General features: G+C 34.4%; 1 protein-coding gene across 4 annotated transcripts; it reads left to right on the top strand.

Moving 5' to 3' along the window:
* Positions 1 to 15: 15 nt before the first annotated feature.
* si:dkey-71l1.1 lies at positions 16 to 22,311 on the top strand. Of its 4 annotated transcripts, none has more exons than XM_087252771.1 (11): positions 16 to 104; positions 374 to 460; positions 2,376 to 2,569; positions 6,673 to 6,740; positions 6,855 to 6,947; positions 10,490 to 10,591; positions 10,670 to 10,775; positions 11,652 to 11,774; positions 14,457 to 14,533; positions 14,633 to 14,735; positions 20,614 to 22,311. In XM_087252771.1, the coding sequence occupies exons 3-11, from the start codon at positions 2,425 to 2,427 to the stop codon at positions 20,751 to 20,753; spliced, it is 957 nt and encodes a 318-aa protein (XP_087108897.1). In that variant the 5' UTR covers positions 16 to 104; positions 374 to 460; positions 2,376 to 2,424; the 3' UTR covers positions 20,754 to 22,311.
* Positions 22,312 to 26,521: the final 4,210 nt, after the last annotated feature.

The raw sequence follows: 26,521 nt of genomic DNA, 5'->3' as shown, positions 1-26,521 counted from the left end.
CATTGAAATGAACTGTTTGAAAGAACCGAGTCACGGAAATTAGTTGACTCGCAAGTGGAACCGAAATGAATGCGCTCGTTTGACGTCACGCTCGGTGATTTAAGGTGAGATTTATAACTAAAATATTTTAAACTGTGTCGATTCAAACAAATATCGTATTCTAATGAAAAAATATCGCTAAAATTTTTCCTTCATCGTTCAAATATCGCGTTTTCAGCGTTATTCAAACTAAACACCGGGAAGTTTCTGCACGGAAGTTTTTCAAAGCTGCTCCTCTTTAAATGACTGCGCTGATCAGCTGGTTCCGCCGCTAGAGTCTGTAGTTGAGCTGTTATTACATCCCTCAGCATCCTTTCACCTTATTCCCTTCCAGCGGTCACTGCATGTGTAAAGCTTGCATTTCAGCAGGATTTCTGGACATTATTTGTGCATATTATAATTGCACCCGCATTTATTCAGGGTAAGTAAACAGACTTTTAAAATCTACCAAATGCATGATTATTGACCATCGTTTCAATGCAACTGTTACTCCTTGATAACACGCTCAAATGCATTATTAAATGTGCAGAATATTATGTAATATTGCTATTTATTTGTCTCTTTGATAAGTTCAGTGCTGTTTAGCTCTACTTAATTATTTGTATTTTATTTTAGAAATGTAGTGTAAAATATGATTAATGTGTGACCCTGGACAATTTTATTTTAATTTTTGGAAATTGGGATTTGTGCATTATCTGAAAGCTGATAAATGAACTTTCCATTGATATATGATTTGTTAGGATAGGACAATATTTGACAGAGATGTGATTATTTGAAAATCTGTAAAATGAGAGTTTACAAAAATACAGAGAAAATCACCTTTAAAGTTGTCCAAATTGTCTAAGTTCTCAGTGATCCCCATTACTAATCAAAAACTTAAGTTTGATATTTTTAAATATATTTTTATTTGGAACATTATATTTACTAAACATTTCAATGATTTTTCGTATAAAAGAAAAATCTACCAATTTGACTCATGCACAGTATAACATAAGACCAGGTCCAGGTTCACATATAACCACTGTTGTCATTTTTATTTTTATTTTTGGTAAATTGACCCTTGTGCATTGTTCAAATGTATTACCCTTTTGTTATGTTTGGGATGAAAACATCTACTGAATTAAACTGCTGTAAAAATTTATCAGATAAATATTTGTTTTCAATTTTATTTTGCATAAATCTAGTAATCAACCTCAGTCCTGATCAAAACTTCTAAATGCTTTTAAAAAGTTACAGGATTTTACCTTTTTAAAAGCCAAATTCACAAATTCATTTTGGTGAAAAAACACACACACACACACACACACACACACAATGATATATTTTCAATATAAAAGTAATTGTGGACTGTGGTTTTTTTTCACCTTTTTATCACAGTCTTAGATATTTGAACGATTAGTAACAACATTGGCTTAAATGCATTGTTAGATTTTCATTTCTTTCTCTCTAATTCACTGTTGGCTGTTTTTGTCCCATTGACTTCCATTATTAGCAAATTTGATGGTGCATAAATACAGTCTTTATTTTTACTTACTCCATGTAGTCCTGAGAGCTGAGAAGCATATTCAGATTTTCTCAGACACATCAAGCTAAGTGCGCAAAGGTCACTCTTACACACTCAAGGACCCATATACACACACACTTTAATTTGCTATTATACTCCAAATAAAATCCACAAACTAAGCCTTTTTTTGCACTGGCCTATCTAAAGGGTTAATGGTGATACTGATGATCAACAGTAAAATTTTACCTGTTCCCAACCGGGAAAACCCTCGGGAAGACTAATCAGTAAAATGTGGTTATAATGGAAGTCAATGGGGCAAAAACAGTCACCAACAGTAAATTAGGCAGTGTTGTTTCACATGTTCAAAGCTTTGATAAAAAATTGTGTGTGTTTTTTCACCAAATCAGCGACATCATTTGTGAATTTGACAATTAGAGGTAAAATCCTATAATTTTTTAAGCAATTAAGTAGTTTTGATCAAAAACTACTGTTTTTTTGCAAAACAAATTGAAATAATATTTATCTGATGCATTTTTACGTAACAAAAGGCATCGTATCATTTAGTTTTTTTAAAATTCAAAGCATTTTCCCAAAATATGTGTCAAAATAAGATCTGCCACCAAAATCATTCTGCTAGCTGAAACACAGAAAAAGTTAAAGCCAAATTAAGGCCCAAAATCAGTCCAGAGTGGATGAAAACATCTTCATCAGCACATGAGGGTTAACAATAAGTTAATTAATGACCAGATATTATATAACTGTAGATATTATTTACATTATTACTACAACACTGTATTAGTAAGTCAAACTGTTGTTGTCTCTCGCACTTCAGAAGATAAGTTTCAGAGTGTGGGGTCCTCTCATTTGGCTTGTGGGATCTCATGGGCAGTGTGCTGGCTCTGTCAACCCGCCCCGGGCGTCAAAACTCCCCTTTTCCACAAGATAGACCCTTATCACGATGGGATAGGAGAGATGGAAGGCTGCCTAACCCAGGAAGCTTTGATGGTCTGCACCGCAATTGTAAAGGTTCGTTATTGTTTTCCGTCTGTGTTGCTTTGGTATGCATGTTTATGAATTTAAAGGGGCTATATGTAGAAAAATGTAAACAAATAGGCCCAAAACTTGCTCCAGGATTACAAATACCCTAACTACATCACTGCTGCCTAAAATGCTCTGATAAGTAATTATAGACCGTTTTGAGGGATGTAAATAAAAACAGTGGTCCCAGCAAATTTCCTGTTTTACATTTTTAATTTCTAGAGCTTCCAAAAATCAAAAAAGTGCCAAAAAAATCTAAAAATATTGATAAATAATGTTACGATATTTAACATTAAGTTATGATTGAATTCCCTCTTGTTATAGTTATGAAATAGTTTGATAACAAGCAGGAAATGTTCATGTGCCAGTGACATAATGACATTGAAATGAACTAAATGCTGGGCTTTTCTCAATGACAAAATAGACACAAAAAAGGGTTAGTTCTTCCAAAATGTACATTTATTTAATATCTACTCATGTTCCAGTAGTTCCAAACCTTTTTGAGTTTCTCTATTCTGTTGAACACAAAAGAAGATATGAGGAAGAAAGCTGAACACCTGTAACCCTTGGCATCCATAGTCGGGAAATCAAATGCAATGGTTGCAGGTTTCAAACTTTCTTCGAAATGTCTACTGTTGTGTGCTAGAGAAGAAAAAAACTCAAACATGAGTTTGACAAGAACACAAGGGTGAGTAAATGATGACACAATTTTAGTTTTGAGCGAGCTATTGCTTTAAGTAATCCTCTGTTCATAGTGATAGGGATATCTATGGACAAGCTCTGCAATTTACTGTCATCATATTTACAATAAAAAAAAAGATAAAGTCTTTAAAATGACACTTATGGTAGTCGGTTATACACTACTGGTTAAAAGTTTGGGTTCAGTATGATTTTTAAATGTTTTAAAATAAGCTTATCCTGCTCACCAGGGATGCATTTATTACATTACAAATACAGTAAAATGGTAAAATTGTGAAATGTTATTGCACTATAAGATAACTGTTCAAAAGTTGTTTATAATTTTAAATAATAATTTATTCCAGTGGTTTTAAAGGTGAACTTTCAGCTTCATTACTATAGTCTACAGAGTCACATGATCCTTCAGAAACCAATCTAATATTTATTATTATTATCAAGGGCGTAGATTTCGCTCTTAACATTGGTGGGGACATACATCCCTAAAGTGCATGCATTGAACAGCACAAATTCTGTTTTGTGTATTTGAAAACATGATTAAAATACTTAATAATATAAAATAAACACTTAATAATAATTCATCAATTTACATGATTTTACTGCAGTCGGGCTTTGAAGAGGTATGAATGTAGATACATTTAGAGAGGTGTGTGCCACAGTTTAACTGTTTTATTCCGATTATTGCTTTTCATAATCATGGAGGCCAAAATCAAAACTAAATTTTAATTAATTGCACTGCCTTGGTTAACAGAATTATAGTTACTTGGTGCATGTGTAGGTTTGGAGTTGAAGGAGCATTACTTTATTTTGAAGCCGATTAAATTATTTGTAGGAACATTTCAGTAATTGGTGGACATTGGTCGGGACACGTCCCCTCTGTCCATGCAATTCTACGTCCTTGATTATTATTACTATTAGAGGTAGTAGTAGTAGTAGTCGTGCTATTAATATTATTATTATAAATAGTAATAAAAGCAATAATAACTGGAAACTACTTAAAATAAGAAAGCAGTTAATTTAAATTTTTTAATAAATATTTGACACTTTAAATCTTTTTTACATTTAATAAATGCCACCTTGAAGAACAGAATATTTTTCCTAAAAAAAAAAAACACATTAAAAAAACTGACCCTAAACTTTTAACCAGTAGAGCACATACTGCAACTTTGTTTTTGGATGAACATTAGACATTCACAACCCTCTTAATCATGAGTCAGTTTCATTGCTTTTTATTTCTAATTGCCAAATTTACAATGTTCTAGCTATAATTAAACTTGCTGAACAACTAAAAACTAAAGGTCTTTTGCCTTAGTAGGACAGTATTTTGAGTTATTCTGAGAACGCTGTATTTTGAACTGTATCGATCTGATTGACATTACAGTAAATAATGGCTCTTTCATCATTGGGCCCTATCATACACCCGGAGCAATGTCGCTCAAGGCGCGGCGCAATACTTGTTTGCTAGTTTCAGCTTGGCGCAAGAGTCGTTTTGAGGCGTTGCGCCATGCTCTTTAAATAGTAAATGCATTTGCGCTCTTTTGTGCGCCCATAGGCGTTCTGGTCTAAAAAGAAAGGCATTCTGAGGCGCATTGCTGGCGCATTGCTATTTTGAGAAACTATAATAGATTTTTTAATTGACCAAAACAAACTCGGTCTAAAGTCGAGCGCAGAGTTGTGACTCACACACTGCTTAACACAAGATGAAATACATACATATGAAAAAAATTAATTATTAAGGATATATAGGATATAATAATAATATATGTAGGATATAAATATAAATGATTAAAATATTACAACACATATTATTTTCTAGCCTACATAAATATGAAAAATCACTGCTTTTTTGCCTTCTTTATCTCGGGAGGCTTTTTCAGTTCATTCATAACAATTTGCTTTTGTATAATGTTATTATTATTAGCAGTATTATTTATTATATCCATATTTATATTTGTTTTATTAAAAACAAGCTTAGATTTGCCCACCTGCAGGTTTTAGACCATATGGGGCACAGCATGTGTTTTAGAATATAACTCAGGTTTTTGAGCTCACTTCGTTATTATTGTTCATTTATTTGTTTGCTGGAAATTAGAACTGAATTAAGAAATAGTTTTGAAACAAATATTTGCGCTTAACAAACTAAATTAATTATTTATAGACTAATTGATGTCTGTGCGTAAAGGTTTCCCTATCCACGAGAGCGAAAGTGAAAGTTGATAATTTATCTCTCATTCTCATGCAGTAGATGCTCTGTTTAACTGTTTTCTGTTAAAAAAAACTTTTAACTGTTTGCTTGTGAAATGCTCAGTTTTTCCACTTCTATTTACTTTACGCCTGTAAATAGCGAATGCACTTATGGCGCGACGCAGCTGCCTCTTAAAGGGAATGGGAGATGAGACTCTGATTGGTTTATTTTCAAAACACAACTATAACTCATTAAGAAAATAAACTCAACCCTTTTAGACCATGTGCCACGCAAATCGGATTTTCCCGTCTTTAAATTAGCAAATATGGTTTCTGACACACGCCCTGAAAGCTTTTGCGCCCTGCGCTTTCCGTTTTGCGCATGGACTGTCAAAATAGAGCCCATTGTCTTAAAGGGATAGTTCAATAAAAACTGAAAATTCTTTCATCGTTTACTCAACCTTTACTTGTTCCAAACAAGTTTGGGCTTCTTTTTTCTGTTTAATGCTGAAGAAATTTTTTTAAAGAAAGTTGGAAACCTTTAACCCAATGGTCTCAAACTCAATACGTGGAGGGCTGCTGCTCAACATAGTTTAACTCCAGCCAGCTCCAACTCACACTTGCTTAATAGCCCATAGTCTTGAACATCTTGATTAGTTGGATCAGCTTATGTTTGATTAGGGTTTGAGCAAAACTGTGCAGAACTGCGGCCCTCTAAGAATTGAGTTTGAGGCCTGAGCTTTAACCATTGACATGTATAGTAGTTATTTTTCCAGCTACGCCGGTCTATGATTACAATATTGCACCTTTTAAATATCTTCTTCAGTGTTCAACAGAAGGAAGAAAATCATAAAGGTTTAAAACCACTTGAGTATTTACCATTTGTAAATAGTAAGTTTTTATTTTTGGGTGAACTCACCCTTTAACACTCCCAATAAGACAATTAAGAGGCCACTTGTTCCAACCCATCTTCTTAAATGCCACATAAAATATAAAAGGCTTTTATGCAAAAACATTATGATATTTTATGTGAAAAAAGACTCACATAAAGTCACATAAAATACAGACAATAAAATGACAACTATACAGGCAATAAAAATAGTTCATATCTGAAAACCTCCTACATATAGCCCCTTATGTAAAAACAAATAAAAAAGAAAAAAAGAAAATGTGATGGTCTAATTGAGTACCTTTATTGCTTGTGTTTCTAGATGTATTTCCACATCAGATTGAAGGTGTAAAACTTGTGATAAATAAGACCCTCAGCAGTTTTTTCAAGGTTTGTTCAATAAATATTGTTCAGTTATAAAATTAACTTTCACTTTAACATTTACCACAATTTAGCACAAACTGTTTTGCCAAAGGATGAGTTTTTGTTTCTTTTTCACTTTAGGTCAGTCACACATTTCACCTCAGTGCTGTTGCTCCGTCTAGTTATCGCTTTCATGCTGAGCATCTACAATCAGACACTGACAGCAAAGAAACGGTAAGAATCTGATTTGGCTCTTTAGTTACGTTTTCATCTTCTTTTGCTTCTCATATGTTAGGGTTTAAGTTTCTCTCAGTCCTCAACAATATTATTATCCAAAATGTTTGTAAAACATATTTTAATGTTTGTAAAAATATTTTTTCAATCATCATGAGGGATAATAGATATACTGTAAATTAATATGCTTATTCTGATATTTATTTATTACAATATATGAAGAAGTAAGTGATCATACTACTTTGTATATTAGATTAAATGAGTAAAGATTTTCTACGAATACATTGTAAAATCTACTTATTGGATAAATTGTGGAAAATATAATGAAAATACTCTTAACCCTCTACCGCAAAGTGTTGTTATATATGGCAACATGATATTTAAGTTAATTTCCCTGCCACTGTTTCTTTAAGACCAAAGTTGCTGGAAGGAGAAGACCAATCATGTGCTTTGGTTAAGTCACATGATGTGCAGTATTTTTCTGTGGCACTCGATTTTAACAGAAATATATGTAAATGGCACATATAGGGCCAGTGTTTGCTTTACTAATATTGTTGAGAAGTTGAACATTACATATTCTATTCTAAAACATATCACTTACAAAAATTAACACATATTCTAATATCATATAAATCAAATAAATAAATAAATATTGAGGCTATTTATTATAAAATGAAATGTAATATTTTTTATTTATTAGAAAAAAAATCATACTTTAATAATAATATTAATAACATTAATAATAATAATAATAATAATAATTATTATTATTATTATTATTATTATTAAGGAGGATATTGTTTATTTACTTTTTTATTTCTTTTAAAAAAGTCTACTTTTGTAATTTGACACATGTAAACCACTGCAGAAAGTTCTAAACAGCAGGCCTATGTCATATACAGTACAGATACTTAAGAATTAACCTACTATAAATAAAAAGAATTAACATATACTTTTTGTTTTCACAAGCTTTGGGAACGTAATATGAATTACACTTTTAAATATTAGATTACCTATAGCTTTCGCCATGAGGCTGTGTTCAAAATGACATCAATGTTTTCAAAGTGCACTGCGAAGGGAGCGCAATTGTAAGCGTGAAGATTGCTAAAACTGAACTGTAAAAGTAGTTTAAAAGCTAATTACAATTAAAGGCCCGTGCACACCGGGACGTTTTTTGCTCATGTTTTCCATCAACGTTTAACGCCTTGTGACTCTAAAAAGGGCGTCAGTGTGATTGTGCACACCAACGCGCAAAACGCCAGCTGCAAAAGCGTCATTTTTTAAGAAATGCCTCATGCTCGTTTTTTGACATGACGCGCCAGGTTAAAACCTTCTCCACCAATCAGGTTGGCACTTTTGTTCACGTGCACGGAGCTGCTGAAGTTACAGTAAACAGCACTTGGAGGCGCTCAAGCCCAAAACTGTCAATGGCAGCGCACATTGAAGAAGATATAAAGGCGATATGAACGTGGAGCTGCTTATTGCTCTTTGAACAATAATCATTTCTTCATCACTAGAGCTGGAGCTGCTACTTGAACCATTTATGCTTGTTCGAGTCACCAGTAACTTTAACAACAAGCGCGTGAACTTCCTCTCTTCCTCTTCTTCTGTGTTACAAGCGGGTGCTGAAAGCTTAAAGTCAAGGAGTGATTTTGCATACTCTTCTGCTTGACGCCAGTGAAAATCACTTGGGTTTGAATGCGGAAAAACGTCTTGTAAAACGATGGCGATAAACACAAACGAAAAGTGTCCCAGAGTGTAGGAGCCTTCAAAGTGATGACTTTAATCCTTTTTTATTTTTAATAATTCCAACTTTGAATGTTAGAATGTTCTAAATGAATAGGGCATAGGGGAGATAAGTGGGAATAGAACACAGCCAGGAACTATGTTTCTAACTACAGCTCCAGAGGTGTAGTTGCGAGTGCTCAAGTTTGCGACGCAGTTTGCGAATGTTCCTTGGAGCGATGGATTTGGGAAATGGCAAATCAACAAACTATGTTTGTAAGGACAGAATTTGCGACCTTAGTTGGCTAACGATAGTTTTGGGAAATGCACCCCTGGTTGATGCTCAATTAACATGTCTGACAGATAATAAGGTGCTAGGCCATTTAGAAATTGAAAAAACCAAGAGAAGATTTTTAAAAGTGACTCGATGTGCAGCCAGTGCAAAGAGCATAAAACTGGGGTAATGTCAGGCCCGTGCAGAGACCGTCCAAAGGGCATTTTGAAAAGTGTGGGGGGGGGGGGGGGGGGGGTGGGTCGGGGGGGATTTGTTGTTGTCGCGCGTGTACTGAAGAGCGGTGTTGTCGCGCACCTACTGAAAGGCGGGACGGAGGGTGTGTCGCGTCGCAGGGGCACTTTTGATAATTTTAGAAGGGCACTTTCTATCCAAGACTAAAAAGGGCATGTGCACTGCACAGGTTGAGCCCTATGTGTGCACGTGCCTGTGTAATGTGGTCATGTTTCTTAGTACCTGTTAAAAGCATTGCAGCAGCATTTTGAACTAATTGTAAATGGGGTTTTCTGACTAATCCCAAAGTATAATGAGTTACAATAGTGCAATCTAGTGGTAATAAAAGCATAGATTATTTTTTCAAAATGTTTTCTAGATAAATTAGATTTGACTGTTTTTAAACGTCTGAAGCTGAAAGTAACAGGATTTGACCTCTGCATTTGTCGGTTTGTCAAAGTTTAAGCCATCATCCATAATTCCACCCAGATTTTTTACCCAGGGCTTTATAGAAAAGCTGAATTTTTCAAGATTAACTATAGGTACCCTGGAAGAATTTTGAACGAAATTATTTCAGTCTTACTCTCATTAAAATCTAGAAAGTCAAAAGACAACCAGGCTTTCACATCCGACAAGCAGAGCATAAGAATTGGGGCTAAAATAGTTCCTTACTTTTAACTATAAACCTTTTACTATATAGTGAACAATTTACATTAAAACCTTTTAACGATGTTTTACACATTTATTGTTTTAATGATTTTTATCTTTATGTCTGTATATTATAAATCAGGGTTTCTCACCCACGTTCCTGGAGGAGAACCAACACTGCATGTTTTGGACATCTCTTTTTCTGTCACACTCATTCTGTCACATTCATTCTGTCACACGTCTTTCAGTCTCTGCTAATGAATGGTGGAAAATGTGCAAAGCTGGTGGTCCTACAGGAACGTGATTGAGAAACACTGCTATAAAGGATGATTTATGTAGACATTTGATGTTGATTGTTGACATGTATGTTAAACCCTATTGTTATTAATCACAAATTATGGGTTGGAAAACTTATTTAACACTAATCATAAGTTTCTTTTACCCTACAGCGTGTTATGTAAAGACTGAAGACTAAAAACCTGTAAAACAAGCTACAGAGTTTGTTAAATAAGATTTCAAAATCACTGTAGCCAAAATAATCATAATGGGCAGTAATGAATGGGTTTGTAAGAGACTACTTGCTTAAAGTGTGTTTTATTTGGGTAAAATTTATCTTATGTATTCAATATGATGAATTTATCCTCAATTTGTTCTGTGTTTAAAGGACTCACCTATGCTTATTGGGGAAATGGACTCCTCTGGCAGCTTAAATGCACACTCTTTGTTCCATCTCAGTGAGAAAATAAGAGCTAAAGCCGTATTTCAGGTTAGTAGCAGTGTTGTGGAATGTTCTATTAATTAAATACTTTGACTCAACGTGGACCGACTTCCTGTTCTTTGATAGACTCAACAGGCACAGTTTGTCACGTGGCAGTTTGAGACCGAATACAGAGGTAGTGACTTTACAGCTGCGGTTACTATGGCCAACCCTGACGTTCTGAGGGAATCAGGTATGAATGTTTTAATTCCTCGGTAGAAGGCAGGCTGATTTATAGCTGCCAAGGGAATGTGCATTTGTTTGTCTTTCACCCAGAACAGGTTTTTCTACATTGTCTTGAAAAAGTTGCCTTTATATATCATTGTGATTAATCGTTCTGTTTGCCTATTAAGTCAAATTGTTAATGCTGTAATCTATTATTTGCATTGCTCTGCATTCATTGTAACTAAAAGGATTAAATGTATATTTGTCATTATCCAGCATCAACAAACAAAGCACATGCAAATATAAAATATTAGAAATCCCTGGTTTAAAGCAATGATCATGGGCCGGGAGTCACTAAAATTCTTACCAAAACACTTGTTAACTCTGTAGTAATGCTCTGAATTACTTGAATATGAACATTTTAGCATTTGCAAAGCACACTACAGTATTGAAAACACTACCTATCAACACCCTAGAAAGACTGTGGAACACCTTCGCAACTGCATTTATACCTTGGCACATTGTGTACAGCACAGTAAACACAATAACTGCTAACACCCTAGTGACCTCATACTTTAGCAACACACTAAAAGCACTTATTACACTTCAGTAGCCACATAGTAGAACACTGAATCCACGCATAACATACAGGAAACCCTTTTTAACACCTTAAGAGCTACATTTGCAACCCCCTGGCAAGTCCCTAAAAATTGTAGAAACAGTATAGCAGCAAGTTAAACCAATAGGGACATGTTAGCATTTGCATAAAACATGCAACCACCCTTGCGTTGGCAATCACCCTAACCTTTCAGAACACCTTAGCAACTGCAAAGCCATTATTTACATTGAAAAAACATTATTAATATGTTATTATTAATTTGTGCCTTTTTCATCTTTGTGACAGTTATCATGGTTGCACACTTTCTTCAAAGTGTTTCCCCACAGCTGGTACTGGGGGGTGAGCTCGTGTACCATCGAGGTAGAGCAGAAGAAGGTGGCATACTCACCCTGGCGGGCCAGTACTCAGGTCAGAGTGCCACTTGTCATACACCAGTATGAATCATTCTGAACACTTGGGGATTGCGCCATTGACCAACTGAAAGCTGGACTAAAGATTTATTATTTCTAATTTATTATTTGCATATTTATATTTGTTTTAATAAAAACAAGTTTAGATTTGTCCTCCTGTGGGGATTTGGAGACGTCTGTGTCACCATATGGGGCATAAGAATAGGACGTGTGTTTGGATATAACTCAGTTTTCTAATCACACTTCGTTATTATTATTAATTTTTTTGTTTGCTAGAAATTGGAACTGAATTTAGAAATAGGTTTGAAACAAGCTTTGCGCCAAACAAAATTAAATATGTAGATTAATGGATATCTTCAGAGTTTCCATTATTTCCTTTCAATTAGTGACTTTAATTGGACTCACCCATAACTTATTAAGAGAATAAGCACAACCCTGTTAAACCCTGCACCGTGGCACAGAGCGTATTTTTTCATCCTTAAAATAGCAAAAGTGGATTCAGACATACCCTAATGCCTTTGTACCCTGCGCTTTAGACTTTGCTCCTAGATCGAAAAATTTTAAAAAGAGCCCTTATTACATTTTTTTCCAACTGCCTACACACAAAATCTTTTCATGTCACACAATTTCTGAAACTCACTCAAAATGCAAAACTACACAGCAAATCTTAAGAACCATAAGCTATTTCTCAGCCATGAGCTTAGTATTCAATTGCCCAAAACACATTTTTCCAAAACACAGCACACAATTGTCAACCTAAAACACACAAATCTAACAGAAAGCTACTTGCTTTCCTATTTTAAACACAATGAATCAAAATGCAACATTTGGGCCCAATCCTAATTCCTCCTCTTAGCCATTCCCATTTACCCCTACCCATCGTTTTGCGCGTTCACGTGAAGGGGTAGGGGTGTCCCAATTCTCTTTATCTTGAAGACGTAGGGCTAAGAGGAAGGGCTCGATACTCCTTGAAAAAAGTTTTTTTTTCCACCCTCGAAACTAAGAGGTAAGAAAATTTCCCAGAATACACCAACCACAATGGCAGCATAGCTGCACCAGGAAGTAAGGAGATCCACAAATTAATATTTTTTTGTCATTATTACGAATTTTACAACAAACTTGTACATGTTTATACATTCATAACCACGTATGTGTTTTACAGTTATGCTTAAAAAAATACTCTAAAATAAAAACCGCTAAATTCCATTACCTACAATCCATAATAATAACTCCTGGATTGCAGTTCGGACACTCAATGACACTCATATACCCTGTCAAAAAAGTGTAGTGGCTGCGCTTGAGCTTTTTACAGCGTCTGCTATAATGTCAATGTTGTTTTCTTGTTTTTTCATAGATGAATATGGCCAGGATGTAAATGCATAGTACAGTTACGATCTTATTGCCACATTAGATTGTTACGATAGCATGATATCGTCGTCTTTAGAGATTTCCTGAAGATAAATACCAATAGATAACACCACTGGAATAACTACAGCAGTCACAATCTTCAATCTCATATGAAGCAAGACATCGCGATGACATATGATGATGTGTGCAGGTGCTGTCCCATTTCTTAGGGGTAAACTCTGTTTCAAGGGCCAAGGGGAAGGGGATACAAAAAAAGAATTGGGATCAGGCTTTGTTCACACGGTTGTACACACATTCCTCAAATGTGGAAACATTAATTTCGTAGCTGATCACTAAACTGTTTTACTCTACTATAAGCCAATAAATAGGTCAAATGTGACAAGATATTGGGCTGTTCGGCCTAAAACATTTTTAGCTCACATTTTTCTGCCCACAATTTGTAGCTTTACCTACCACATATTCACCTTTTCTAAAGTCCTAAATTCTAAATTCCTTTACATAAGAATAGAGGAATTTTTCTCAGCCTGGTACTGACAAGTGACTGTATTCTGGAGAATATATTTTCACTTTATATGTCTTTATATATTTTCATTTTGACATGCAGTGTGTTTATGGTTTAGTTGTATGCTACTGTATACAACAGTAATGTTTGGCCTAATGAATATTTTTTATGTTTCTTCATGTCATTGGTTTTTACAGTGTTTCTTTTCCCCCTCTAAGCAGATTACTGCTACTGTATAACATTGTACTGATATGTAGATATAAGAATATGAAAGAGCAAAGAGCTTTATATTTAGAACAGGGGTGTCCAAACTCGGTCCTGGAGGGCCGGTGTCCTGCTGATTTTAGCTCCAACTTGCCTCAACAAACCTGCATGGAAGTTTCTAGTATAGTAAAAGCTTGATAAGCTTGTTCAGGTGTGTTTGATTAGGGTTGGAGCTAAAATCTGCAGGACACCAGCCCTCCAGAGCAGAGTGTGGACACCCCTGATTTAGAACAGTGATAACATGCTGTATCCAAACATTTACTATTATGAAAGATGTGTTTGCCATTTGATGCAAATGCTTTATTCTGACATGTGTTCATGGCATTTTGAATGCAGTGTTACATTTTGAAGGAGATGTGAGGCATTCTGCATTTTGTGTGTGCAGTTTTGGGATTTGTGTGTAGAGTTTTGAAAAAAGAGTGACTCTGTTTTGAAAACGTGTGTAAGCAGTTTGAAAAAACTGTAATTCAAGCTGTTCACCTGCTCAGTTTTCTTGCTTCTCAAGGGCAATTGAGAATCAAATGTGACAATCTTTTTGCATCTTAGGGGCAAACTGGATTGCAACACTGAATGCAGGTAAAGGAGGTGCACATGCCAGCTACTACCACAGGGCCAACAAACAGGTGTGACTGTGTTGAAGGATGTCTTTGTTTAAAATGTTCAATGACAAGACAAGATAATTGTGTTGTAAAGCTGCATTTTTTTTAATTGAATCTTTTTAGATTCAGGTGGGAGTGGAGTTTGAGGCGAGTACTAGGACCCAAGAGACAACCTTTTCCTTTGGTTACCAGATGGAACTTCCTGAAGCTAAAATGGTTTTCAGAGGTTAGAACTACAGTATATACTAAATGTGTAGTTGTTCCAAGGCACTCTCATGGCAATTTGTAGATTTTTGATTTAGTGACTAATTCAAATGAATTTACGAATGATCTCAATCTTTATTTTAATAATTTCCTTATCCACTAATGACTGGTGGGGGTTAGGGACTTGCCATTTTTTTTAAAATCAGGCATTTTCACGTGTGAATGAAATTGTATGAATTTGTACTAATTATTCACTTTCTAAACAATTTCTTTGCACTGTAAAAAATTATTTTTATATATTTTATGAACTTTTATAGTTATTTCAACTTACATTAATCAGGCTAAAAATATTAAGTTAAACTTTGTAGAAAATAAAAAAATTTAGTTGAAACCTGATTAGCTTATTGAAATAAGTTAAATCAACAAAAATATAGATTTTTTTTTACAGTGTGTGAAATTAGACTTTATTAGTTTGTTTTATTTAACAATATTTAAAACAATACACACCCAAGTCCAATAAGACTGGTTCACACACATCTCAAAAACTGAAGAGTATAAAATACACAAAAAAAGTAATTGTCTTATTTACATTTGAACAAACTTTTGATGTTGAAAAGTTTGAAAAAGTGACTTTTATTGCGATTTTTAATAGTTTGAGGTGATGCATTGTCTGGGTTAGTGCTTTAAATTATGATTCAAATGTGGCTGCTTTGAAGTGTTTAACATCTAGTATCGACAGAGCAGAGATCAACATCCTATAATGCAAATTGTAAACGTAAATTAACAGTAGGCACCTGTGAATCACAAAATACGGAATCTGTTTATTATCAAACATTTTTACAGTGTAGGGATACAACCCTAAACAAGAAAATGTTGGGGCAGTATGCAAAACACACACAAAAAAAGAAAGTAGTGATTTCATTTATTTTATTGGAGACAATACCAAAAAACATTATTTAATGTGTTCCTCATGATTCATTTATTTATTTATTTTAAAAATAACATTGGTTTTTGCAACACATTTTTAAAAAGTTGGAACAGTAAAGCATTTACCCCTTTGTAATGTTGCCATTCCTTTTCAAAACACTTTTAGGGACTGAAGACACCTTGCTGCACATAAGTGTTTCAGGTGTAATTTTGTCAATGGCACTTCTGCACACTGTTAATATAGGGCTTCTTTTTGGCACAGTACAATTTTAGCTGGCATTTTGTGGAAGTAACGACATATTGTGCTACTTGACAGAGGTTTGCCAAAGTAGTCTTGAGCCCATGTGGTGATATCACTTATAGGTGATTGAGGATTCTTGATGCAGTGCCGCAAATGGGATTGGAAATGTTCAGCTTAGGCCTACACCCTTGTCCTTAATGCACTCTATTTGAGATTCCTTGAATCTTTTTATTATGTTATGCACTGTTAAAGGTGAAATATCCATATGTCTTCCCATTTTTTGAGGAACATTGTTTTTAAACATTTCAATAATTTTCTCACATATTTGTTGGCAAACTGGCGATCCTCAGCCCATCTTTGCTCCTAAAGGACTAGACCTTTTTTGGATGATGCTTTTGTACCAAATCATAATTACAATGACCTGTTGACATCACCTGTTTCAAATCACTATTATTCAAAATCATTATTCAAATCATTATTTAATCAATTTACATGACTACCTAAACTGCTCCTGTCCCAACTGTTTTTGGAATGTGTTGCAGGTCTGACAAGAAAGGATGTATATTTACAAATAAAATGAAGTTGACTAGACAAAACATAAAATATTTTGTGTTCATATTGTCTGCAATCAAATGCATGTAAAAGTAAACTTGCAAATCACTACTTTCTTTTATTTGTGTTTTCCATACTGTACCAACTTTTTCTGATTTGGGGTTGTACATTCAAGTAACAAAGATAACATACAAGCATTTCTTCTTTCACCCTTAAATTTACAAGGGTAAATGTCCCTAAAACTCCGTCACTTTTATCACAATTTCATCACACAAATTTCATCACACAAAAAAACTACTTTTGCTATAATGTTATGCTGAATATCACAAAGAAAATATCACTCTTCCAATATATTTGAGCCAAAGTAATTTGTTTCTTTTGTATAAACGATCAAAAAAGAAGTGATTTTAGGCAAAACTGAATTTTGAATAAATGTTTAGTTGTGAAAGTATTATTGTAACATGTTGCTTTTGGAACGGCCTAAACCATTTACTACTAATAAAACGATACTTTTATACTGCCAATACTTACACTGCAACAGTGCTCTCAGTCAGAGTGTACATAGATAAAATTCTTGAGTTGGAACCTGACACATTAACAAAGTTTAATACATCTTTCACCACCCTTTGCATGTGCATTTGCAAACAGACCTAACATGAACTCAGAGACTGTCACGCAATAGTTCGCTATAGGGTACATTTCTGTAGAAGTTCACTGTTGTCACTGATTTATTAAATCAGCAAATAAATATAACAACAAGCAACTATAATAACTATAAAGATAAACATAAAGACTGAGTTCAGACCACAGCTATAACGATAAAGATGTTGAGAAATGATTTAATTTGGATCACTTTTAGAATGATTTTCCATAAAATCCATTAAAATGTAAACAAGGTTTAAAGCTACAAGACAACATTCTGGAGAAGCTCTGCTTGATATTAAGCCCTCTTTACAAAGATTATTTAAAGATAATGACTACCTTGGAAACAACAGATGGTTATTTTTGTTAGAATGTACGCAAATATGATTATAGTTATATTCATAGTGATTATGCTGGGTGTGAACAGGCCTTTAAACACTACAGTTCAAAAATTTTCTTTTCTGAGATATTATAAAAGTCTTTTATGCTCACCAGAGGAAAAAAATACACTAAAAATGGTAATATTTAGAAATTTTTGTAAAATATTTAAATAGATACTTTCTTTAGATACCTTTCTTTATACGGTATATCAGTTTAACATTGGAACTACCAACAACCAGAGTTATAGAATGGCCATAGTAGTTCTTCTGACCATTCACATAAGACTGTATTGAAGTTACATTCAAAGCTTTTATTGAGATTTTAGAACTAATCTTTTAATGTCTCCTTTATGAAGTCATTACTTTAAAATACTATCATTTTTGTAATTTAGCAGTATTATATATTGTAAAATATATAGTTGTGTAGGTACAAGACCACCACACCTCCTCCAGCCCACACCTGTAGCTCCTTTTGTCCAGCAAGCGAGAGTTTTTCACCACAGTATAAATGCTGTTTGAAAAACAAGTCTAAAGTAAAGTTTTGTTTTTGTTAGCAGAAAATTTCTAGACAACAGAAGCATGTATGTTTAAGGTACAATGAGAAAGTAGTAAACACTAAGATGCATGGAATCAACATGATCATTATAGCCATTCAATTAAAATAGAAAAAAAAAAGTTAAAAAAAGTCTCTTCTGTTTTGTAATGTTAATAAAATAATTATGTTAGAATGAAATAAACACATTTAGGAGAGTCAATTATATAAGTTTTATATAAACAAAATTACTAAATTACAACATTTAAAAACAACTAAAGATCACTAACTTGATTGTCCTAGTGTTAATGTATTTTTAATGGATAAAAATATAAAGTTTCCTAAAATCTTATTAAACTTTTAAAAATCGTATTCACTTGACACTTTATGTAGAGTAGCGTGCATTCGTAAAGTGTTGGAATATTTTTCTCTATTCCATGCGTGTTCAATTCAAACTCAGGAGAAATTGTTTAATGCTTAAAAGATTAGTAATTTATTGAATACAAATGAATAATATGATGTTCAGAGCTCTGGGCATACACCAAGATAGTCTAACCGTTATACAATGCTAACCGGGACTAACGTCAGGTACTCTGCACTGCCCGGTACCTAGAAACCCAGTTTTATACACAAAAGGAAGAGAAGGCGGGTTGTCTCTGTCAGCTTTTCGGCCCCATCTCTAGTTCCTCTTTTCTGCACAGAAGAACAAGACCAGTTAAATGCACATGCTTATGCTTAGAGACCTACATAGGCTCCAATGCTTTTTCACAGGAAATCAGAGGCAAGAGACAGATGTTATTTTTATTGTTTCTGCTGCATATTTCTTGTCCAAGATAGCTCTTGCTGCGAAATGCCTCATTAGTATGCAAAATACATCTCCTCAAAGGCCAGTTTAGGTTAGCATATAATTTCACAGAACATACAAAATATAGTATAGAATATATAAAAATATAGAGTAAAGAATGACGGTAAGGTAAATGATTTAACATCTATTTAGGCAAAGCATAAACACCATACTAATAGAGAATCAAGAATAACTCTGAGAAAATAAAATAAAAAGAAGAATTATATTTTCTACAAAAGTATCCGGAGCGCTTTACTTTTTCCATGTTTTTTTTACCATTACCATGTTTGTAAACATTGAGGATGCGCGTGCAGGGAGGTGGCAGAAAAAAAACAGTAGCACTAGCATTTACAGTGAGGGAATGACATCCGATGCGGTACAAAGTTTGTTGTTGTCTTAGAAATAAGTTATAATTGATTACATTACATATATATATATATATATATATATATATATATATATATATATATATATATATATATATATATATATATATATATATATATATATATATATATATATGCTTTCAGCATATTATAACAGCTCGTCACCGAGTGAAGCTCAGGGATTCGGCATGAGAGACAAGAGAGAAGATAAAGGCCTACAAGTGTTGGCAAGAAATAAATGTTCCATGATTATCAAATTCAACATTATGTAGTGCTAAAAACGAGGTTCTGCCTAGCCAAAGACAAGGAAAGAAGACAGAACTGTAAAAGGCCTGGGTAATCATCCACAAGCAAAACTACTACATTCTGACAGCAAACTGCACCTTTACGGCAGGGTATGTAAACATAGAAAAACAATTTCAAAAAATCTTTTTTCACATTATCATTATGGGTCATTATTCAAAAATAGAAAACTTAACTTTTGCCATACACCACACTGCTTTAATGCCAACTGCAGACGTCTTTGGCTAAAAGGGAGCTGAATAAAGTGACGACCTAATTAGAAATGCAGGACTTTGCAGTTCTCATGTTATATCAGGTAAGTTCACGCTGCTGAATCATACACATTACTCGTTTTTGATTGCAGCAATGATTTCAGCAAAAACAGTTACATATGGTCGATTAAACTGCGAACACTGAATGCTAAGAATGAAACGGGAAAGTTTAAGTAATTAGGGTAAAGTTGGTTTTATATTCTCACATTCATTCAGTGACTGACACACACCCTATATTGTTTACCACGGCACTTTGAATATTCGGTTTGAAATAACCTGCAAGTGTGACTTGAAAACAACATTAACACTGTTTATTTGACTGTGAACAATCCTGTACCTTGATAGTCTCTGGCTGCGAATATGATTTCTCTATTTAGAGTTTGCAAATAATACTATTATGAAATTATATTATTAAGGAAAAGTCCAAATGTGCAAATATAAAACCAACTTTACCTCTATGTTTAAGTTTACATACCCTGCCGTACAGGTGTAGTTCGCTGTCAGACTGCAGTTATTTTGCTTGTTGATGATTAATTACCCAGGCCTTTTACAGTTCTGTCTTCTTTCCTTGTCTTTGGCTATAGGCAGGACCTTGGTTTTTAGCACTACATAGTGTTTTTAAATAAATTTGCAATAATTAAAATAAATCCTTTTTCACATTGTCATTATGGGGTATTGTGTGTAGAATTTTGAGGAAATAAATTAATTTAATCCATTTTGGAATAAGAAAAAATGTGTAAAAAGTGAAGCGAAGTTCAATTATCAATGCCTTTATTTTCCACATAAGCACATATATAGCACATATATTTGTCAATCATTATGATCTGTCAATCATTTTTTAGGAATGTTGGACAGCCGCTGTATTATTGGTGGGGTTCTGGAGAAGCGGCTTTACCCTCTTCCTGCCACATTGATCATGGGTGCCTTTGTCAACCACAGAGCGGACAAGCTGCAAGTCGGTCTTGGGGTCAATGTTGGTTAAATACAAGGACAAAAAATTACTAGAAGAACTTCTTAAGACTTTGGGGACTTCAGAAAACCACCTTCTCTTGTCCAAAGGCACTGGTCCAGCACAGACCCTGGACAGAACAGACATTTTGTTTAAAGCTCTGTTCGCCATAATGAAAAATAATGCAGTCCTTTGCAAGCACTGATGATGGCTGAAAGTCCTAGAACACCAAGACCTCTATGGTGGTCCCATCCTTTATCAAGGGTTTTGCTATTTTTGGTCTTATGTGACCCCTAAGTAACCTGAGGTAAACTACTGAGGTATATTCATTGATTATCTTATTTATAAGAACAACGTATAAGACCAAGATCTAACTTATAAGAACAAGATGGCAACCTCTGTAACAGTTATTGTAACTCTATAACACTCCGGATACCCAACAAATGAATTTACAATGTTTATTTTGCTAACGCACTTTATTGTTCTTTTGATGAACCATTTATCTGTGCAAGTTAATCTACTGAAAAAAAAAACATTTATTTTGGCAATCTTCAATCAAAGTCTGACCACTTGTTTCCAAGGTTGAGGTTGTGGTCTTTATCTCATGATGTCAGTTTGATGGGTTCGGCCACAATTTTCTTAACTATGCCACTATAACAATTAGTTTGCTATGAGGGAATAATGTGCAAAAGGAAGCCTTGACCCCTACTCAATATTCAATTTCAGTCAGAAGTACATCAACATACTGAAAAAAAAGTCTCAGCAACTTTTGGTTCATGCAGACTTTAAAGGCTTTTCTTTGAGACTCTTTTATAATGGCAGGTAGGACAATGTTAGGCGTGTACTGAGTAAGTATACATTATGCATGAGATATTACAAGTGTGTTTTTTTTGCCACATTAACCAAATATCTCAGTCATAGACGCACTCTTATAAAGCGTAACAACCATTGGTTACTTCATCAGGAATGGAGATTTGAATCTATCCTGAATAATATTGGGATCTGCAACAAAGCTAGTGTCCTGCAGACTTCAGTTTCAAACCCTGCCCACTGCTCCAATGAGTTTAACTGAAACTCAAGCTGAAGTCTGCACTATTGTGGAAAGAGAGAGAGAGACCGATGGCAAAATTTGTTAATGAGTCAAAGTTTTCCCTGTGATTTGTTTGCTCACACAGAGGCTAGAGGACCTCAGATGAATAAGGTAAATATGTCATACAATGTGACTGACGCAAATTTCTGAACTGAGCGTACAAAACACGATTAAAAACTAAGGGTGGAGCGACAACTGAATTTAGCTGCAGTGTCTACATGGGTAATGTAAATAGTTTTAAAGTGCATTGATAGCTTCAGGCACATTCATGTCCCTGGCAACACATGATCATTGGAAATACATGCTTCAGCCTTGTGACATCAAAAACATACTTAAAATTATGTTTGACAAGAGTAAAGGTAAAAGCAATGCTATGAGGCAGTATGATGGCAATAACTATTGTTTCTTTTCACATATATGATATCTACAGGGACATTTTAATGATGAATAAATAATTATTCTGTGCAACTCATTGCACAGCACCAAATAAACAACACAAAACAATTTAACACTGTCTATGATTTGTTTTTAATATAGATTTGCCTAATCATTCCATCTCCATATGGGCGATATTTCTGTCGTTGTCATTTTGCTCTGTAGCTAACCTTGTACATGGTTTGAGCCCCAGCTCAATTTCCCCACAGTCCAAAAACAAGCGCTATAGGTAAATTGAGTGAAGCTAAATTGGCCTGCAGTGTACAGTTGAAACCTGAAGTTTACATACACTCTAAAAAAAGGAACATAACATTTTTAAAATGTCTGATGGTTAATCATACTAAACGTTTACTATTTTAGGTCCATTAGGATTACCTAAATTATTTACATTTGCTAAATGCCAGAATAATGAGGGATTTTTTTTAGATAATTTTTTATTAAGTTCTATACAGTCAAAAATTGACATACATTTTCTTGGTATTTTTTAGCTTTGCTTTTAAACTGTATAACTTGAATCAAGTGTTTTGGGTATCCTTCCACAAGCTTCTCACAATAGTTTGCAGGAATTTCGGCCTTTTGCTCCTGACAGAATTGGTGTAACTGAGTCATATTTGTAGGCTGTCTTGCACTCACAAGCTTTTCCAACTCTGCCCACAAATTTTCTATAGGATTGAGGTCAGGGCTTTGTGATGGCCACTCCAAAACATTCACTCTGTTGTCCTAAAAGCACGTTTTAACTAATTTGGCAGTATGCTTAGGGTCATAGTCTGTTTGGAAGAATAATTTGTGGCCAAGGTTGAATTTTCTGGCTGACGTCTTGAGATGTTGCTTCAGTATTTCTACATAATGTTCTTTCTTCACGATGCCATCTATGCTGTGAAGTGGACCAGTCCGTCCTGCAGCAAAACAGCCCCACAACATGATGCTGGTGGCCCCATACTTCACAGTTGAGATGGTGTTCCTAGGCTTCTAAACTTTCCCCTTTGTCCTCCAAATGTAAACAGTCATCATGGCCAAACAGTTCAATCTTAATTCCATCAGACCACAGAACATGTCTCCAATAATTATTATTTTCCCAGTGTAATTTAGCAAATTGTAATCTGGCTTTTTGTTGAATCTGGCTTGTAGAATTTTCCATGTTGTCACAGAAGGAAGCCGTGTGTTTGAGGTTTTTCTTAAATACTATTCTACAGTTGTGGCTCCAATTAACTCAAATGTTGTCAATTAGCCAATCAGAAACTTCCAAAACATTGACCTCATCGTCTGAGCTTTTTCAGAGGCAGAATAATCTTATTGTATGTAAACTTGACTGAGAAAAGTTATAACAATTTCTTTAAAATATCTCATTATTCTGCTATTAAGCATAACAGAAAAAAGTTTTATAATCCAAACTTACCTAAAAAAGAAAAAGTTTAGTCACATAAATATCTGCCTTTAAAAAAAAAAAAAAAAAAAAAAAGTTATGTGCCTTTTTATACAGTGTGTGTAAACTTCTGGTTTCAACTGTATGTGTGTGAATGAGAGTGTATGGGTGTTTCCAGTGTTGGGTTGCGGCTGGAAGGGCATCCGCTGTGTAAAACGTGCTGGATAAGTTGGCGGTTCATTCTGCTCTGGATTAATAAAGGGATTAAGCCAAAAAGAAAATGAATGATTGAACATGTTATCCTTAACTAACAAAAGATAAAACTTCTTGTAAAACAACAAAACAATCTTTTGGATTGCAGCCCCTGGATAATCACCTTAGCGTCACTTGTAGAAGATGGATATTATGGCACCATGTTTACTTTCAGACATCTTTTCAGCACACACATACTTTACAAATAAATTCATGTTCACAATGGAACATGGAGGATGATCTCCATGTTGTACCCTCCAAAATTATACTATGATTTGCTGTGCCCCAAACATTTTGCCTACCCATTAGGCGAGGTGAATGTCGAAATAAACAAATTAATAAATGACTATAAGCAATTATATTGGTGCTTTTTTTTGTTGTTGTTGCTCCTTGTGTTTATATAGGCTTATTGGTGTGTGTTTGTGTATGAAAATCACCTCAAAGGATAGTGGCTATCTTGAATCACTGGTGTTGTTATTTTGGGGTACATATGCTGCAAAAGTAACATATTTCCCAAAGTAACGTATTTCAGATTTACAAAAACATAGACCGCGTCCTCTAGTGTATTTCTCATCTGACATGTTCCACCAAATGAATAAAGGAGCAACGTATTTTATGGTTTGCAAAATTGTAAGCTGAGGCACATATTTTCAATGAGTCTGGGCTGCTAAAGTTAATGAAGTTTTTTTTTGCATTTGACTGCAGAATACTTCTTTCTGGGGCTTTCTTCTGTTCCCGACCCTAGTTTAATTCTTCAGCAAATGTTGTTGGCCAAGAAAATAAAAGACTCCAAGGTTTTTTTAATTACTTTACATTATCCATTGCTAGCACAGCTATGTAGCATAATGCACAGCTGAATCCAGACCTCCAGCAACCTTTAGCAGCCTTTGACAAAGAACGCATTGTTGGGTTTAAAAAATGAGCAAAAAAACACCCCAGTATACACTGCCCAATATACAGCAACCAATATGGACAACTGCCAAATTACAGTAGGTTACTTCTCAGACATTTGAATTAATCATGTTGAGTCAGTGAAAACAAATGCCAATGTTGAACACTAGACTGACAGCAGTGACACTGATCTGACAAAGTGTCTGCTGTCATTGGTCAGCATCTGTCTGTCAGTGCAGTACAAATTAGACTAAACATGTTGGTTTAGATTATATAAGGAAAAGCGATGTATGAGGAAAATAAGTGAAAAGTAAAAATTAATCTGTGCAAACGGCCACTTACTGGGTCATGATTAGCGATAACTACACTGCAAACTACACTAACAAATATAACACAAATAAATAAAACAAATCACAATATGCAAATATTACAAGGACAGATTTACTATTAATTTGATATTTATTTCTAATGATGAAATTTCAAATGAGATTTAAATAATTTAAAACTTTGTTAAAACTTCGAGGTTAATAAAACGTCACTTAAGAAGAGGATTACAGTTTTAGAATGTTTGGGACTGAATGTCATTTTCAAAAGGACTGCTGTTCCTTTATAGTTTAAACAAATTATTTTGTCATATATTGTTAATATAATATGATGACATTGTTTTATTCAGCTATTTGAATGTCTTATAAGCGCAAGGACAACTGAGCTTTCATCACTGGGAAGACATTTAAAGAGTTAGTTCACCCAAAAATAAAGTAGTTGTCATTAAGCCCACAGCCTAAAGTTGTTACAAAGCCATGAGATATATACCATGGTGCGTTCAATTTGAAACAAAGCACATTAATTGAGCGGACATTGTTCTCGTGACTGTGTGCCCTATACTGACATAGAGATGAAGATCCCTTGAAATAAGTAATGATTGTCTTGTTTACACATGGTTTGTTTTGAGGATGTTTTGTGATTTTGCTCTTGTCACCATTGCTGTCAGTGGAGGATGAAAGAGCTCCTGGATTTCATCTAAATATCTTAATTTGTTCAGAAGATGAACAGTCTCAAGGGAAAACTAAATTACTAATATAGCTTTCATTTTAGGGTGAACTAACATTTTTAATCAACCTTCATTTATTCACCTTCATTCATTCATTCATTCATTCATTCATTCATTCATTCATTCATTCATTCATTCATCCATCCATCCATCCATTCATCCTTTGGCTTAGTCCCTGATTTACTGTGGTGGAAAGAGTACTGAAAAAACATTCTCAAGTAAAAGTACCATTACTTGCCCAAAAATGTAATGCAAATAGAGTAAAAGTATCTGTTGTAAATATTACTCAAAGTATGAGTAACAAGTAGACCTTGCAAAAGTACTCAAGAGTAGTGAGTATTGAGAACTACACTGTGAAAAGTTGATTCGTTTACATGCAGTTTGTGCAGGGATGTGTAAACGTAACAATCGGTAGTGCATAGGTGATCTTCCCTCCTTCCTTCCATAGTTTGTTTGTTCTGCCCTTCCTTCTTTCATTCATTTATTTATTTGTTTGTTTGTTCGTTCCTTCATACATTTGGTCCTTCCTTCATTAGTTCGGTCCTTCCTTTCTTCCTTCTGTCCTTCCTTTGTTCCCTAGTTTGTTCAGTCCTTCCTTGAATCCATCCTTCATTCATCTGGTCCATCGTTCTTTTATTAGTTTGGTCTTTCCTTCATTCATTAGTTCGGTCCTTCCTTTCTTCCTTCGTTCTTTAGTTTGTTCAGTCCTTCTTTGAATC

Source organism: Danio rerio, chromosome 5 (genome assembly GCF_052040795.2).
Source record: "Danio rerio strain M-AB ecotype USA chromosome 5, GRCz13ab, whole genome shotgun sequence".
NCBI lineage: Eukaryota > Metazoa > Chordata > Actinopteri > Cypriniformes > Danionidae > Danio > Danio rerio.
Note: the sequence above shows the minus strand (reverse complement) of the source record. Positions and strands in the feature narration are given on the sequence as shown.